An 18,574-nucleotide genomic window follows, 5' to 3' on the forward strand; every position below is an offset into this window, starting at 1 on the left:
TTCATTACCAGTGTGGCCTTTCTTTATTATGCTTTTGTCTTTGTTTATTATTTATCATGTGTTTTCCTGTGTTATCTTTATAGTTTTTGGTTTTTTTTTTAAAAAAAAATGTTTTTAATTGTACAGCACTTGAGTCAATTGTCATTTTTCAATGCGTTTTATGAATAAATGAATGACTCCTTCAAATTTATGTAGTTATATTCACCAGTTACATGCACCAGTACTTTTTTCTTCCTAATTCCAAACAAATGGGCTTGAAAACCAAACAAAGTGGTGACAAATGCTGTTCCTTTCCAATAACCACAAAAAATATGCCAAAGTAACCAAACAATAACAAAAATCTTTATGTGATGCTCCCAAAAATCTTCAAAATTCAAACAATTTATTTATGTAAATAATTTATTCAATGTATAAAACTAAGTCACTTAAATGAACAACAAAGTGTTGAAATCAGCAAATTGTGCTGTGGAGGAGTTGAAGATAAAAAAGCAAAAGGCAAAGATGTAGAGTGGATGTCGGTTGAAGGAAGGAGAGAGCAATTTAAACACCTTTCCCAGCTTTTAAACCCTGCACGGCCCAGGTGAGCATAATCAAGGCAACGACGCTCCCACATCAGCACACTGCCTGACAAGGTCAGCCAGGACATGGGTGTCACAGATTACTATAAAAATAACATACTGAAGAGTCTGCATGAACTGCATTATGTTGTGATATTTTTCTGTTAAATTAAACAAAATATTTGCAAAAAATATGGTAGCAAAGTACCAGAATACACCTCTAGAGCATACTTTTAAAATGATAAAATGTACACACAAGCAGCTTTCATAAATATTTCATTAAAAAAGACTGATGCATTCGGATTTTAAATGTATTTTAATGAAGACATGAGCATCAACATGGCATCAGATAATTTTAAAAAACTAATTACTGAAAGTCATACTGAAATTGTCAAACTGAAAATTGATTTTGCCACATGAACAACCAAAAACGTTGGTGTTTTAAATGGATGTATTTGTAGAGTAATGACATTTATTTTCATTTCAGGAAAAACAGAGTGAGGTCATTCATGTCAGTCAGTCAAACAGCAGGAACATCTCACAGAGATACATCACATAAGAAGGTTAGATCTCTATTCATGTCATCACAAACATTAAGGAGTATAATGAAACCAGTCTGGCTGATTCTGTAACATGATTAAAAAAAACTAAGGCGTGGAAGAAAAGTGCATTTAAACATTAAAGACACTGTTTTTCATGTACTGACTGCATGTTTATTGTTTCAGCATAATGCTGTAAATTTCTAACTCTTTTCTTTAGGCTTATGCTACATTGATTTCTCAAGGTGTTTATTGGTGTCCCAGCACAACAGAGCATAGAATGTGTATTGGCTATAAATATCCGGCTGCCTGCATGATGCAAATTAAAAAAAGTTTGCCATCTCATCATCATTATGTTTACTCAAATAATTTATATCATAACATTTCCAAATCTCATGAGTATTGCAGTATCAGAGCATTACAGGTCCATGTCCCAGTCAAAAAGGGAGACAATAATGTTTCACCGGCAACAACATTCTCACAGAGACTAATATCACTTACTAGAAGAAAGATACTAAAGTAAGAAATCCCAGATTTCAGAAGCGGAGTGGGGTCACATACCATGATTTCAATTTAAACTGCTGGACTGAAAAGCACTTTTTTGAAATTTTTATTCCTAATGAAATCCATGCAATCTCATCCCAGGCGATAAAGTCAATTAATTTCCAGAGCGAAGCGGAGCATTTTGTCACAGAATCACACAGAGTTTAGATGTGTGCCTTAAACTACGATACACTTTTAGCCTTTCCTTTTTACTGCTTGTAGCTGGTCCGGCTACCTTTGTGACCACAGGAATGCTCTCAACAGCCCGTTTCTTGTGAGCACGGTGCAGCAGGATCCTGTAGACCCCTGTGATGGAGCTCCTGCAGTCTTTCCCCTGGTTGTTGAGGATGTGTTCTAAGGTGATCCCAAGTGTCTCCAGCGCTGTTTTTACCTCCACCTCTTCCTCCAAAAGCTCAGACGGATCACTCTCTGCTAGGTAGGATGGGTCTAGTTTAAAGGGCTCCATGGCACGTGGGAAGTCCACAGGGAGCAGCCACTCGCAGCTCATCATCTGCTCCACTGTAAAGCGGTCAGTCGGTATGGGCTGGAGGATTCCCCTGATCAGCCTCTGGCATGCCTCTGGCACCCATGAGGGCATGACATAGGCCCCCTCCAGGATGCATCGCTTCAGTTTGGCCACAGTGTCAGCCCTGAACGGCATGGTGCATGTCACCATGAAGAACAGCATCACCCCCAGGGCCCAGATGTCCACGAAGACGCCAACATAGTGCTCATCCCGAAAGAGCTCGGGCGCAGCGTAAGGAGGAGAGCCGCAGAATGTGTTGAGTGTCTCGCTGCGTCTGCTCAGCGTGCTGAAGCCAAAGTCTCCCACCTTGACACAAGAGCTGCTGGTGTAGAAGACGTTTTCTGCCTTCAGGTCACGGTGGATGATGTTGTTTTCATGCTGTGGGAGAACAAGGAGAATTATGAAAGAGCCAAATACTTTCACCAGTGTGATGTGGAAATTTGAAGCCGCCAGTGCACAGACACTGAGAGTTGACTTTTTAGTGAAGGAACAGACATCTTGAGTCCAGCAGTCACACTTTTGAAATGAACACTATTTGCATTTTCGTACTATCTGGGTTTTCAATAAGGTTTAAGAATTTAAGAATTCTTAACCTGGTAATCAAGCTTTAGATCAGACACAAATAGTTAAGAATTAAAAGAATATTTTGTTTAATCGGTCACCAAGTTTTGATATTTCAGGATCCTCTCCTACTCACAGATGATTTTTTAATATGTTGGTGAGTTTGAAGTCCAAGTAATCTTTTCTTTTACTCATTGTTAGTTGGTCCTGTGATGCATCAAATCCAGCAGTGTTTAAGAAGTCTGTACTAACAGAAAATGTCATAGGAGATTAATTAAATAAGGAGAGTAGACAAAATTTTAATGACCTTCCCTCGCTAAATCAGGTCATTGTAGCAGCAAAGAATATAGATAAACATACATATCATTACCATTATGTAGCAGACAGCATAGGTTGTCATCGTAATGGTTCATATTGCAGTTATTTGACTAATCTCATATAAATTACATTCATATTGTTTTCTGTTACTTAAACATACCACATCAATACAAACGTGTATGCACTGACCATGTGTTTAACAGCAGACAGGATCTGAGCAAAGACAATCTTGCTGTCAGTGTCAGAAAGTTTCCCCTCTGTTGTAATCTTGGTGTAGAGCTCCCCTCCCCCTGCGTACTCCATTACCAGGTGTAGACGTGACAACGTCTCCACCACCTTAAGAAGAGAAAGGATGAGCAGAAGGTCAGAGTGCATTAGCAAGACGTATATCCAATGTCAGGGGCCGAATATAGAGATCATTGTGGAGGCCCCATGGGATCACATGAAGTTCATTTAAATCAATGTGAGTGTGTGTATGAGCCGGACCTCATAGAGGCGTATGATGTTGGGATGGTGTAGCTTCTCCATGCTGGAGATCTCTCTGGACAGCAGTCTCTGGGTCTTCTGATCCAGCTTAGTTTTGTCAAGGATCTTTATGGCCACTTTGTCTAATGATGGAAAGGGAGGAAATTAACCCTTTAAAACCTGAATTAGCATTTCTCACCTCTAAAATGCGATTTCTTTCAAAAACATGGAGAAAAAAAAGGCAATCAGCAACTTGGTATGACGTTTGATGCAAATTGCAAAAAAATAAAAAGTAAAATGAAAAAAAAATAAATGGTGACCAGAAAATGACCACTACAAACTACTACTATAAAATATCAAATGAATAAAGGAAAAATACAGACAAAACTATATTTGTAATGATATTAACAAAAAATTTTAAATTAGATTGCAAAAATATTACTATATAATATTAGTATTATTATTATTTTTCTTTATTATTTTTATTTTTTTGCCAGGTCATTTTCTGTGTTTATTCCATTACTTTTCTTTCTTTTTCTTTTTTTTCTTTTGCTAATTTTTGGTCATATTCCTACAGCATTTTACAAATAAAATTCAATTACAGTTTTTGTTAAGTTACTCATTACCTTCTTTCCATGTTTTTAAAAGAAATCAAGCCAATCTGCTCAGGTTTCAAAGGGTTAAGGTAAGAGATTATTGGAAAGAGTCAGTTGTAATTCATTTAAAAGCATGCAGAGAAATTCTTTAAAGGGGCATTTAATTTGAACAGAAATTTGCTCATGAAACCGAAATAAAAAACTCAACTTTGACTTTTTAAAATCAGAGTATAAGTGCTCCCATTGCATTCATCATCATTAAAAAGTCCCACTTTTATGAGAAATTATGCATGACATGTGTTACACAAATCATATGTAGATAGGATAGAAAATGTGAGCCTGGTCACACCCAGCAAACGCAGAATTGCCCCTGAAGTCACCGAGCCTGATGCTCTCCTCTACATAATTTGATGGAGGATTAGCTGCCCTCAGAAAACCAATTTTCTTGATTATGTTCTCCCAGGGGGTCAATTCTCACTTTAAGCCTCATCTGTAAAGGCTAGTCGCTTTCGTAAATGAATAAAAATTGCTCCTTTTTTCCATAATACTGCAGTGACTGCAGGTCTGAGCAGATATGGAGGGTGGTGATTAAATATGACAGGAGCACAGAGTGCTGAGGCAGCTACATTATCCTGGTATCAAATTTAACCCTCTGAAACCTGAGCATATAGGTTTGAATTTGTTTAAAAACATGGGGAGAAGGCAATAAGCAACTTAACAAGCCATGGCCCAAAATAAAAAATAAATAAGAATAAGAAAATTACCTGAGACATATGTGCACCAAAAAGATAAAAATAAATAACACAAATATGTATTTATTTGATATCCTTTATTATTTCTTTCTGTAACATAATTTTAAATATAAAATTATTAGAATTATAAATAATGTTTTCATGACATTTTCCCAATATTTTGGATAGTTTTTTAACAATCTTCTCCTTAAAAAACAAAACAAAACAACATTTTTTTTTCTTGTCACCAATATCTTGCAATTTATGGGACATTTGTGGGACATGCCAAGTTGGTCATTTGCTGAAGGTTCAAAGGGTTAACTTACCACCTTCAAAAGTGTGTTAAGAGGAGATTATAGTGCACATTTTAAGACTTACAGTCAATAAAGATTAAAATACTTTACATATATCAAATTCAAACAGCTGATATCTTTACTGTATTCTGTTAAATCTTTCATAAGGAGACGCTAAATAGACCTCAGGTAACTGAATACAGAAAAGTTCTTAAGAGGCAAAATGGTGTTGAGATATCTAATTGTGCGTCAGTATGCATTATTCAGGCTGGTATTAGGCTCCCTTTCAGCTGTGACATAGCTTTCAATAGGAGCATTCAAAATGCATCGCAGCTCATATTGTTTTTGAAGGGCTAAATGATACCACTTACATCCCCACACACACACACACACACACACACACACACACACACACACACACACACACACATAGCATAGCACTCACATGCAGTAAAGAGAAGATAACACTAAAAACATAAAGCACTCACACACGCACACAAACGCAAATATACACACTCGATTTCATCCCTCTCTGTTGCCTTTGATGAGGCACGCAGCAATTTTAGCCGTCGCTAAGGAAACTGGAGATCTCTAATCAATCCATCTGTTCAAGGGCAGCAGACAGTCTGTCTCTGTGCGGCTGAATCAGCCCCCTGGCCAGGCACACATCGCCTTGTTAGTGAATTGCTACATAAGGACACACTTGTTGGTGCTGCAGCCCATTGATGGAAACAGCTCATCGGCCAAATTATCACTTAAATCCAATAAAAAAAACGGAGCAGAGAGCGAATAGGAGCTTACTTAAGATTCTTGACTTTACATGGATGTGTTTTGGCTTTTAGCAATGACTTTTATCACTATAATATGTTAATATTAACTCAGTATGATTGTCAGTCTTCAATGTTTTCCTGTACTTGAGTGCACATGTTTTAACGGTTATATTTCACTCATGTCCTGCACTTTCTTACCTTTGGTGAGCGCATGAATTCCTAGCTTGACATGGGAGAAATTTCCACAGCCAATCTCTCCGCGAATTTTGTAGAAGCCGATTCTTCTGCCCACTGTTAACTCACGGACCACCCTGAGAGCAGATTATATGAGAAAAGATGTCAAACTAGATATTCTTTATAGTGGAGCCACCACTGTAAAACTTAAACCACCTGGTGAGTAAAAAAAAATAAATAAATACGAAAAAACCCTGATTTTAATATAACTTTCAGTGATCCTATTAAAAAGATGATTATTACTTCATCTTAGGATCCCTACCTTTCATCCTGGCACATATCCAGATTCAACCTTTCCAGTGGAGTGAGGCGGCGGATAGCGGCTCCCTCATCATCTGTGTTGATGTCCGAGCTGTCCTGACGGCTCCAGCGGGCGTACCTATGGCCACCAGTGACCACGGCTGTGCCTCCAACTGAACCGCAGACAGAGTCTCCATTAGACTCTCCGGTCTCGGTACCAGAAACTGAGATGCTCCCAGCAGTGCCAACTGCCCCCGGCACCCGGGAGACTGCTGTCCTGGCCCCGGCTTCAGCCCCTTCTGGGCTGCTCTCGGAGGGGCAGACAGCAGTCATCCTCCAAGGGACACCCAGGGTGGCGTGGGCTTAGGTCATGGCTGGGGGTGGTGGAGGACTGGATCAGAAAAAATAAATAATTTTTTTGTGGCTTATTGCACAGGAACTGACATTATGCCAGTGCCTTTTAGACTCTCTCCCCTTCAAACTGAAACTGAACGGCATGATAAAAGAAATAAAACTGCTGTAAATATATGTTTGTTGCTGCTTTTATTTATCCCCTTGAAACCTGAATCAATATCAGTTTTCTTTTCTTCTACTGCCTGAAAAACAGGCAATGAGCAATTGCCTGGGGGGGGTGACCAATCTTCAGGTAATTTGTTCTACATTTTACTAATTTCTTGCCAATTTTTGGGTCATTTCTTTTTTTTCATTGCTCATTGCCTTCTTCCCATGTTTTTGAAAGAAATCTAGCCAATTTTCTTTGGGTCCATGGGGTTAACTGCATAGCAAAGTATATATTTATTTTAAGCCCACTCCAATATATTCTATTTCCCTTCTCCAATCATATCATTTTATACATGGACAAGTTAAATAGCCCGCAGCAGCTCAAAATACATTTTTTACACTATCATCATTTAATATCTTCTAATATAGAGCACATTCAAATGGGACAAAAACCTTAACTTACCTTCGGATGTGTGAGCCATTTAGACGGTGAATCATTTGAGTCCTTGTTCAAATCTCATAGCTATTCACACAACTGCGTCAATAAACAAAAGTTATCTTTTTTCCCCTGTGAATCAGCGAAATTGGACCGAACCTCCAGCATGTGGACCTGAGCACATCCTGCATCCAGAATTTCCCCAAACTGCTGCAGCTGCAAATGTCCTCTCCACAGTGCAATATCAGCTTCTCATCTGAAGCGGGAAGCAGTTGTAGTCTTGTTGAATTTTAAGAATTTCCTGTGGTTGCAGCTTTGATTCTCCTTATTTGTAGCTTTCAGAGATGATGAGGCTGAAGATCAGATTGGTCATGTGGACTCATGCTCACTGTTGTCTCTTGCTGGAGCGGTCTGCGGAGCTTTAAAGGGCTCTTTTGAGTCTCTAGGGTATTAATAGGCCACAGGTTGAGGAGGAGGGAAGAGGATCTGGATGGGGGGGTTGGAGGAGAGAGGTTGGACGGCTGATAGTGGGGGTCGCTTGGTGAGACACCTGAATGAAGCACAAGAGAGACACAAACAATGTGAATAATGGTGACTTTGGTGCTCATGGTAGCTCTCCCTTTCCTTTTTTCTTGTCTCATTACTATGTTTAAATCTGTTTTGTTTTATAGGTTCTTACCTACTAATGCCTTTGTGACAATATTTATAATTTTGCAATGTTGTAGATTTTCATCCCCTTCATGTGAAAGAGTTTGTGTGTGTAACAACACAAGTGTGCCTGTTCAGTATCTGCTTGAGTGTCCGTTATGGAGTATTGCAATCCTAACTCCATTCAGTGCTTGAGTCCTGCTTCAAGGGCGATGCAGGCTTAGGTTGCTATGAGAGCCGAAGTAAACAAATCAGAGATCCTCATCCCTTTATACCTCCAAGAAGATACCTACAACCTGACAGACTTATTCCATTTCTAATGGAGAGTATGAGTGATGACAGTCACTCCCTTGTGTGTGTGGTACAGTACGTACAGTACGTTTAATAGTTTGTAAATAGGCGATAATTGCATGCTGCTCAGAAAACAAAGCTCTAACAATGTCCCATGGGAGGAAAAAACAAGGTGAATCTGAGGTTAAGGTGATCCCTGATTTTGCAGACATATATATTTTCTATGATGAAAATTTAAAACAGCCAAATAAAATACGATGCATACGAAACACCTTTCATTGCTACAATATGTTGTCTAGCTGAACTTAACTTAAATTTAATGGTTTTGTCTCCAGTGCTGATTTATATCAGTGTAAGCCACGTGATCAGAGCACAACTGGACTGAACTTATTCGAGGTGAGCTGATTCTTAGTGTTTTACAGAATAATTGTTGGCATACTTTTTACTTTCAATCAGGCTACCAGGCTAATGTGGCAACAATCTGTCAATATTTATCACAATACAGGGGTTACAATTCAATATATTACAATATATTATATGTTGGAGTAAGTCTAGAAATCCTACTTTGGACTGCATTCTTTGATGAAAAAAAATGAAATTACTCTTTTTCTTTAAAAGCTGCAAATGGTAACCAAGATGGATATTAGTTATAGTTGCTGTGGGGAAAATCCCCTTCAGTATAACACAAAATTATGCAGCAAAATGCAAGTTTTACAGTTTCTGAATAAGGCGTTATTAAGACATAACACGGTGTGTGTCAGTCGGGAAGAGAAATGGTTAACTCAGTGTAACATAGTGCTTTGGAAGGTTTTCTCTCTCATCCGTCTCTGTATGAGGATGAATGAATCTATGTTAAAGCCTCGCTGGTAAATCAAAGCAGTTCTCTTTTGTGAGGCGTACAGTCTCCCAGCCTTCAAACACCTTCCTGCCATCGCGCCATGAATATCTAGGCATTGATCTCAGACAGCCTAAAAAGACTTGCTAAGAGAGGAGAGGCCTCCACTTTACAACACAAAGCAACAAGCCCTGAATACCAGCCTTTTATATATGCAAATAAAAAGACCAGGACAACCATACATGAGATAAAATGAGAGCAGCGCAATAACAGTTTGAGGACAAATTCACCATCAGACAAATGTATTTTTCAACTTTAGATGTATATCTATCGTGTACTTAATTTACTGAATAAGGATCAGTTAACCCTTTGAAACCTGACCGAATTGGCTTAATTTCTTTCAAACACGTTTTAAAAGTTACTAAAGAATTACGTGAAAATTGGCCGCAAAAAAAAGGAGAATGGTCAAATAAATAAATAAATAACAAAAAATCAAAACAACAACAACAAACAAATGACTTGGAAAACATGCAAAAAATGTCTTTCTACTTAATTGTGAATATGAAATAAAAATGAATTTTGTGTTTTATTTATTCCTAATAATTTTCTGCCCCTGTGTCATTTCTGTCTCATTTTTTCAGTTCATTTTCTTGTAAGCTTTTTTAAAATTTCTTTAAATTTGTTGGGCATTTCTTGACAATATGCGTGTTGCATTTTTTCCCATGTTATCAAAAGAAATCAAAACAATTTGCTCAGGTTTCGCAGATTTAAATGCCTGTGAAAACTGATGTTGATCCAGGTTTACAAGGGTTAACATATCTTTGTGGAATGCACAGCTTTTGTATGTTAGCTATTTCACACCCTACAATTATTGTCTTTTCTTAATTCAAAATACTTCCAACCTTTATAAATATAACTAACTGGACCTACAGATAATCACTTAAAGTGGAGAGTATCTCCACAGAGGGTCTAGACGAGTTACCCAGATTGCTTTGTGCTTTGCTTCCACTGGATGACAGAACTACCTGGTTGCTTGGCGACACTGACCGAGCGTGTTTGTTTGTCTCTTTTCATGCTGAGGATTAAGCATTAACTGGCACTGAGTATCGAGAAAGAGAGCACACAGTTCCCTGTTTACAGATACAGAGTGCTGCGTTGAGCCTCAGAGTACCCATGTTAATTATGTGTGCGAGCAGACTAATGGATTTACAGGCACACAAAGTGAGAGCACGAGAGAGCACCAGTGGAAGAATTAGAAATCTTAACAAATATATACAGTATGTTGTGGGATCATGAATTAAAGCTAAAAATCAACTGCTGAAGCACTTTAGGTCATTTTAATCATACTGCATGTCAAGTAAAATACCTAATATCAACTGATTCAGCTTTACAAAATAGCTTTATTTGCTTTTTTCTGTTTGAAATAATTTTAAATGGATTTTTGGCTCCTGGTCAGACTAAGTAAGTGATCTTAATCTACAATTATCTTTTATGTTCATTGTATTTATTACAAACAACAAGAGCTAATGAAAAAAATCAACACAAATAAACTAGAAAAACAAAAAAGGTGGCTGCCTATATCCCCTATCAGAAGATCCATTACTGCAAGCAAGGGGTGTTTATAGTGGGGTTTGGAAATTTTGAAAATGCATGTATGGTGGCATGGTGAAGCAGTGGTTAGCAGTGCAGTTGCCTCACAGCAAGAGGGCCCCGGGTTTCTGGGTTCAAAGACATGCAGGTTTGGTTAATTGGTGACCTCAAAGTGCCTTCAGGTGTGAATGTGACCTTGAATGTTTGTCTGTCTATGTGTCAGCCCTGAACAGGATAAGCATGTATCGATAATGCATATAAAAGGATGAATCTACGGTCATTAGGTTTTGGGTATGGTGCCAAGAAGAATAACATTAACAGGATACAAGTGGGCTAAATGAGTTTCCTCTATTGGGTGGTTGGGCTCACCCTCAGGCTTCCTTTGGAGGTTTCCTGGGCAAATCCAACTTGTAGGAGACCCTGGGGTATACCTTTAACATGTTGGAGAGATTGTATATGTTATCTGGCTTGGGAACGCCTCAGGATCCCTAAGGAAGAGCTGGAAAACGTTGCTGGGGAGAGGGAGCCTGCTGTTACGGGAGCTTGGCCCCAGTGGCAGAAAATGCATGGATGTATCCAGCCTTCCTAACTTGCTCTCTGAAGATTGAATCAGAAAAATGTACCGTTCAAAAACTCCCTCAATTAATACAGTACACTCCTTACCGCAAACAGGTTTATGAGTGTGCACACAGTCAGCCCTTCATCAGCAAACACTATAGCTTTGCCAAGTATGGGTCCCTGTTCACCAGACAGTCAATCATTTGTCTGAGGATCCCTAAAGAGATGAGGAGGACTCGCCCAGTGCGCTTTGCTGCTGAGCACACTGCTAGCATCAGCAGCCTCTTCACACAATAAAACAACCGAAAACACGAGAGTCCACCCACAGAAGCTGTGGACCAAGAACAGATTTCCTGTCTGGGCCTACTGAGAACTGAGTACCTGTTACTCATCACAAGCTACCGAACATCTACATCATGAAATCTGAAAAGATGATTTTACTTGCCTTTAAAAATTTAACTAAATATATCTATTAGTCTAAATTTATGAAAACTTTATACCTAATTGTTAAGTTTACTTAAAATTGAATTATATCAAATTGATTTTGTTGCAGCTTAAAAATGACTTTGGTTAAATCAATCTTTCTGAGTTTTAACAACTTCAGTAAACCAAGTACACTATGCTACATATCTGTATTCTGCTCTTTGCAAACTAGTCAGTCATCTTTGTATTTTCTCAAATATGTCAACAAAACAGAACTCACAGATCTCCCAACTTTATCACTGGCAAAATCCTCTTTTTGATGATGAAGTTAAGTCGGACTCACTTGGTTTACTGAAGTAGCTAACACTTAGAGAGAAGGAGGTAATTGCACTTGTCATTGTTACATTGCAACAACCTCACAAAATTAAGTAAATACAGCTGAATTTTGAGCACGTTTAACAACTCAATAAAAAGTAAACATATATGAAGATGAATAGTTATATTTACTTTTCTTTTTCTTTGGCTTCCAAGATTATTTTAAAGTAAGATCAACTTGTCAGATTTTACAGTGCATCTGTAAAAAGGGGTTCCTTTGCCTCCCAGTCATTTTAACACACAGTCCCTCATCCGGACTGTGCTTGTATCACATTCTCTCGTTTTCACTGCCGTTATGCATTCAAGTACAAAGACAACTCATGCACAAACACACACACACATTCACACACCCTCTGCACAAGCGTGCTCATGTAAATGCATACACACAACTGCACGCACACTGACAGCAAGCTCCCTCCACACAAAGCTCCCCAGCGTGTTAATTGAGACGCACGGCTGACAGGAATAAAGAGCTAAACAGTGAAAGAGCTGCAACGATGAAGACTGCAGGCCCTGGGAATAGAGAGCCAGGCCTCTCTGGAATCTATGTGGCAAATATCTCACATTTCCCAAAAAACAAATTGACCTTTGTGGCCTCAATGGATGCACTAAAAGTAAATTTTACACCTGGCTTTACATGTGGGGGACACCATGCAACGGTTTTAAGCACTGTTTTTATACCGTATACTTGCATCTTTTGGTGCAAAAAAAACCAAAAAACTTTAGTTCACATTGTAAATGCCTGACAACACAGAATAGTTCTCAGCACATCTCGTAGAGAGAGCAGGAGAGAGTTGGAGATGTCTCTGAGGCGTTAACAAAGTTACCATGCCACTGTATGCACTGAGCACAATAACATGGTGTAGTAGACACTGTAAATCCTGCATGTGGTGGTTCAAATCCAAATCTATTTGGTCAGTTGCTTCTTCCTGCTTTAAAAGAGCCATCTGAGTTTGCATTTTGTTCACTGTAAGCGCTTCAAAGAGGTTTTCATCAAAGAAAGAAAAAACACATGAAGCACAATGTTTCATGTGCTCTGACTGATTGACCATCAAAAGAATAAAAATCGAGAACAAATTTCATTCAGGCGGAAGTAGACAGAATCTAAAAAGGGCTATTTTTGCCTCACAAATATAGAAATATATTCAGTTTCTAAACTAGGTCTACACTGAGAAGAATGAGCTTAAAAAGATAATGTTTATATTGCAACACATTGACGCTAAAGTTGGCCAAAAGACAAATAGATCACGTAGTTCAAAGACACATAGAGCTTTCTGATGGCTCACTTTGATAAGACATTTAATGTAATTGTAACATCCAAATCTGGCTGCTGAGTCATTCAAATCTACCGTCTCTCTTTGCGATTAGCAAACTCAAAAAGCATGCAAATAAATCAGCCATTGCGTAACCACTATAAACTGTTATGGTTTCAGACTGCATTCTTCCCTTTCCTTTCCATATAGCCACAGGCGAGAAGTCTAGTCTATTGGAATAATTCAACAAATACTGTTTTTATCTTGATGAGTCTGTGTTGATAAAACTACTGTACTACAAAAGCGTGCCGTCTCATGAATCAAACTACCCTTTAAGGCAACCTTCACCCACAAAATGATTATTTGCATATCAGTCAGTCATGCTGTGTTATCTTAATTTCAGAAAACTTAATTTTTCTTGCATGCCTCAACGGAAAACGCAGAACATATAGATTTAATGCTTGATCGGGTACCACCTTAACAACTGCAAAGATGTATCAGAACATCTGTTTACAGACCACAGTATAATGCAAGTCTCATTTATTCAGTCATATACTGAGTACGTCCCAAACACATGCATTTTTTACTAAAACTGAACTGAAAGTAAAAACGTATCTATACTCTCTTTAAAGCCAGACTGCAGTTCTACGGTTGTTTTTTTCAATGGTGTAATGTAACAAAGTAATAATAAGTATTTTGGTGAGTATCTGTACTTTACTTAGGTTTCTATATTTCTTGCAACTTTCACCTTTACTAAATTACATTTCTAAAACAAATTCAATACTTTTACTAGTATTTAATTACTTACTATAAAATAGGGAAGGAGGGGAGGTAGGGAGGAGGGTATGGGTGGGTTAATGAGGTAATGGGAGGGGGAAAAATAAATTTGGTTGTTTAAATCCTTTAAGTTGCAAAAAAGACCTTGTTTATCTTCAAGTTTAATATAGATCCATTTTTAAGTTATTGTACGTCATGAAGAAAAAAACCTTATAATTCTGACAGCTTGCTCTTTTATTAACATCTTCTACTACTTGTATTTTCAGCATTTATAGGCTACATTTAATATCATAAAATTACTTTTGATGCTTAAGTAGACTACAGTAAATGTCAAATACTTTAAGACTTTAACTCAAATAAAATTATAATAGGTGACTTTAACCTTTACCAAAGTAATTTTCTGGGAAGATATCTGTAGCCTACTTTTACTCAAGTAGGCTATGGCTTTCAGACAAATGTTTTTAGCATACTTTTGCCTTATGGTGACCCCCAGTAAATCAATAAATCAATATGTTCTCTATTTTCCATGGAGGGAAGAAAAAAACACGTTTTCCTCTCAGTTTCAACTTTTGTTTTGTTTTTTGTACATGTTCGAAATAAAGTTCAATCAAATCAAGTTTCAAAGTAACACGACAAGTCGAACTGATATACAAATGTTCATTTTTGTTGGTAAAGTGTTCCTTTAATGGGACACAAGCTGAGTTATGATGGATGCTGCATGAAGATAAACCCATCACAAAGCAACAGGTGCTCGAGCGAAACTCCTCCATCCTTAACCTAATTCCTTGCACACTGTGTGTTCAAAACAGTTGGCCAAGTGCGCTTAATCGGTGAGTCACGGTGGTTCCCCGATCATTTCTTAAATTGCGCGTGTCACGTGCGTGCGTAACTGCCAGGTGGTGCATTGTCATCCCATCAGAAGTGATGCATTGAATACTATAACAACGATGACAAAAATATGACTGCATTTTAATCCAAACAGACCACAAGATTATGAGAAATAAATAATTCTCATCCATATGATACGAGCGCTACCACCTTCACAGATTCATTTTCAAGGTGAGTCGCCCTGTGTTTTGTGTGATAGCCTACATTAAAATTTAAATACATATATTTTTTTGCGAGAACTTTCCAAACGCAAACCTGCTTTCGTGTGCAGAATTTTGCAGCGGTGCATTAATTAAGTGATTTGTCTCTCGGTGCTCAATGACAGTCAACAGTTAACACCTCCTCGCAGCAGCAGGCCAGTCTCTATGAGCCGGAGCGTTTCTCTCTATAACCCGACAGCACACAGACAGAGAGGACATTTGTGAATCACTCTTACTTGTGCGGATGTCTTCATGGGCCCGTAGCGACAAGCTTTATCGACCTCGCTGTAAAATCATCTTTCTCCGGTGGCCGGTGACACTGGTTCTGCAGCAGCTGCTGCCTGGCTCAGTCTGTTGTGAAGGAAATCCGGTTGTCTGGCAGCTGAAGCGACCAATCAGCGGCGGACTGAGGAGTCCAGTATGCATCTCTTAACCAATCAGAAGCGAGCATTACAGCTCGAGCTGCAGGATCATTTATGTTCAGTACCACAGGAGCTGTCCAGACTCTGGTAACCTAACCTGTGAGTGTCACGCACCATGGTCACCTGCCAGGCTATTAGCACAGCAGAGGTTCAAGGTGGGGTCAGGGGACCAGCAGGAGGCCTCAAACTCACTGATCTCCTGTATAAAACAAGTTGTTTTATTAGGGCTGTAGGCAGGGTTTTCAAAAATACTGAGGTCCAAAAGGGTTTTTTTGATTTCCCTGATTGAAATATTTGCAATTTTTAACATTTAGAGAACAAAAAATGCATAACAACAGCTTTAAAACCATGTCAGTGAGCATTAGCATAAATGATCTGTTTTTGTCTGTGTGTGTGATACTGACAAGTGGTGTAAAGTAATAATACTTCGTTACAGTATTTAAGTATTTTCTGGGAGCATCTGTACTGCACTAGATTATTTGAATTTCTGCAAACTTCCACTTTTCCCCCACTACATTTCCTAAATAAAATGTGTACTTTTACTCCATCAGAAGAAATTTGGGGGCCTGCAAGCAAGCAGGTTTACCACCCATGGAGTACCCAAAAAACCACTACGTCTACAAGCGATTGCATATTGACGACAAGAGCATAGCATTCACTTCATCACCCACCCTCGCACACACAATCAACGACTGCTGTCAGAGGAGCAAGTTGATCTCTTCACACTGAAATTTCTGCAATCGGCACACGAAAGTTAAGTTATTTTTAGGTATACACCTTAGAAAAAATACAGAGGTCCTGACCTCGGTGACCTCAGAGGTCAGTATGGCCTTGTTTTTATTATAATAATGGGGTTTCTTGTGCCAAAACCTCACCAAATTGGTCCACTTACTAGCTTTTTCCACATCTTTTATCTGTATCACTTTGTTGTCATGGATTGGCCATACGTAGCTCTTTAGTATTTGCTGCTTTATTTGTCACGCTACAATTTCCAAAGTCAAGAACAGCTGATTATGAGACAATGGGCCCCCAGGCTTAGATATGCAAAGAGCCCCACTGCCTCTCCTATAAAGGAGCCAAGACACAGGCTTTGAGGTTTTGTGTCTCTTTGAAGTTGCTATGCATCTTTTTATGGTTTTGTGTGTCACTGTGTCTTTTTGTGTCTCTTTGTGGTCATGTTATGTCTCTGTTGTAGTTTTGTGTGTCTTTGAGCGTCATGCAAGAAACAATTTACAAAAAAAAAGTCTCTTATTTTTAATCCATGATTTGTACTTATTTTGTTGGTGCACATTGATTTTTGAGATTCACCAATGTGTTAATTTTTTTTTCTCCTCTCTTAGGTAAGAGAAAATTTTACGAGTGATCGAGAGCACTCAGCCATGTACTTTTACTTTTAGTACTTAAATACATTTCTCAGAAATCCTATTTACTTTGTTTAAGTGTAGACCTACGCCAAGTCCTTCTTCTTACAACCTTTCTTGGTGCCATGTCTCCAGAGCCAGAGACTTTTCACACTGCAAAACTTGCCCTTATATAGTGTTTAAAGGCATTCCCTTTGCTAACAGGTTAGTTATGTTCATCGTAGAGCACACCTGGGGGGTATTCCAGAAAGGAGGTTCAACTAACCTGAACTCTCAGATTTACTCTGAGACGAGAAACTCTTAGTCGGTTCCAGAACAGCTGATCTGCATTAGTTCAATCAACTCTGAGTATGTTCACCCTGAGATCAGCGTGTGCACGACCATAATAAAAAACCATCATCAGTGGAGCCTGGATACCTTGAGTCACCATTATACTTCTTAAATTTGGACCATCACAGACGCTTGATCACAAGCTTGAGCTTATATGCACATATGCTGTACATATTGCAGTTACACTATCTAGCCAGCTGGTGGGCCCTTTGTCCACTTGGGGGCAGTGGAAACACAAAATAGACATACACCAATCAGCCAGAGTATTAAAACCACTGACAGGTGAAGTGAATAACACTGATTGTCTTGTTGCAATGCGATGTCCTGAGGGGAAACCTTAAATCCTTGCATTCATGTGGATGCCAGTTGGTCATTGCAGCAAGTACACCTCATGGCAACAACACTCCCTGATGGCACTGCGTGACATGCCACACTGAAAATACTGTTCAGGAATGGCCCGAGGAACGTGACAAAGAGGTCGAGGTGTAAACCTGGCCTCCAAATTCCAAAGATCCGAATCCAATCTAACATCTGTGGGATGTGCTGGTACCCCAGAGGTCCTGTGTTCATGCCTTGACAGATCAGAGCCAAGTCCAGTACACAGTGGGGCCTCTGAGCTGTAGAGGCATGGTGACAAAACCTTTTGTGTCCTGTGGTGTCTGGCACCAGGGTGTTGGAAGCGGTTAAGAGGTAGGGCACCAGCACGTCCCACAGATGCTCGGTCAGAATGGGATTGGGAATTTGGAGGTGGTGCATGATAAATGGCATCAATATGAATGCCAGGACCCAAGGTTTACTTGCAGAACACTGCATTTTAATGAGATGATCAATGTTATTTACTTCAGCTGTCAGTGGTTTTAATGTTGTGGCTGATCGGTGTACAATCAGTCACCTCAGAAAGTGGGCCAAGCAGATAGGTTGTCTTGTTGAAAAAAAAATCTGAATCTATAACAACCTCACCTGCATTTCTCTGGTTTTTTTTTCTAATTTTTTTTTGATACAATTTTCAATAAAACACACTTACCACATGTAAACAAACAACAAAGAGAGGAGCAGCAAACAAACAGAAAAACAAAAAATTAAATTAAATTAAAAATAAAAAATAAAAAAAATAGACAGACTGCCAGCACTAAGACAAACCAAGGAAAATAAAATGTACATGTACACATGTCAAATGTTGACGCAATAACCCAGAGCAACAATTCATAAAATTGGGAGTCAGAAATGAAGTCCAAGAGAACGGTACGAAAGGGGATAAAGGCAGGCCCCTTGCAAGCTAACGTAGCAAAGTTCCATGGTGAGAATACAAAAAA

The 18,574-nt window shown here is 38.8% G+C and overlaps 1 protein-coding gene across 2 annotated transcripts; it reads right to left on the reverse strand.

Moving 5' to 3' along the window:
* Positions 1–860: 860 nt before the first annotated feature.
* nim1ka (NIM1 serine/threonine protein kinase a) lies at positions 861–15,541 on the reverse strand. Of its 2 annotated transcripts, XM_088076626.1 has the most exons (8): positions 15,385–15,538; positions 11,044–11,271; positions 7,338–7,860; positions 6,396–6,764; positions 6,098–6,210; positions 3,531–3,652; positions 3,234–3,380; positions 861–2,543 (listed from the first exon to the last, which is right to left on the reverse strand). In XM_088076626.1, exons 4-8 carry the CDS (start codon positions 6,704–6,706, stop codon positions 1,785–1,787), a joined length of 1,452 nt encoding a protein of 483 aa, XP_087932752.1. In that variant the 5' UTR covers positions 6,707–6,764; positions 7,338–7,860; positions 11,044–11,271; positions 15,385–15,538; the 3' UTR covers positions 861–1,784. The 2 variants fall into 2 exon arrangements, with proteins under 2 accessions (XP_087932752.1, XP_042344519.1); XM_042488585.2 differs by lacking the exon at positions 11,044–11,271 and having other exon boundaries at positions 15,385–15,541.
* Positions 15,542–18,574: the final 3,033 nt, after the last annotated feature.

This window comes from Plectropomus leopardus, chromosome 4 (genome assembly GCF_026936395.1).
Source record: "Plectropomus leopardus strain MGB_pleo_1.0 chromosome 4, ASM2693639v1, whole genome shotgun sequence".
Lineage (NCBI taxonomy): Eukaryota > Metazoa > Chordata > Actinopteri > Perciformes > Serranidae > Plectropomus > Plectropomus leopardus.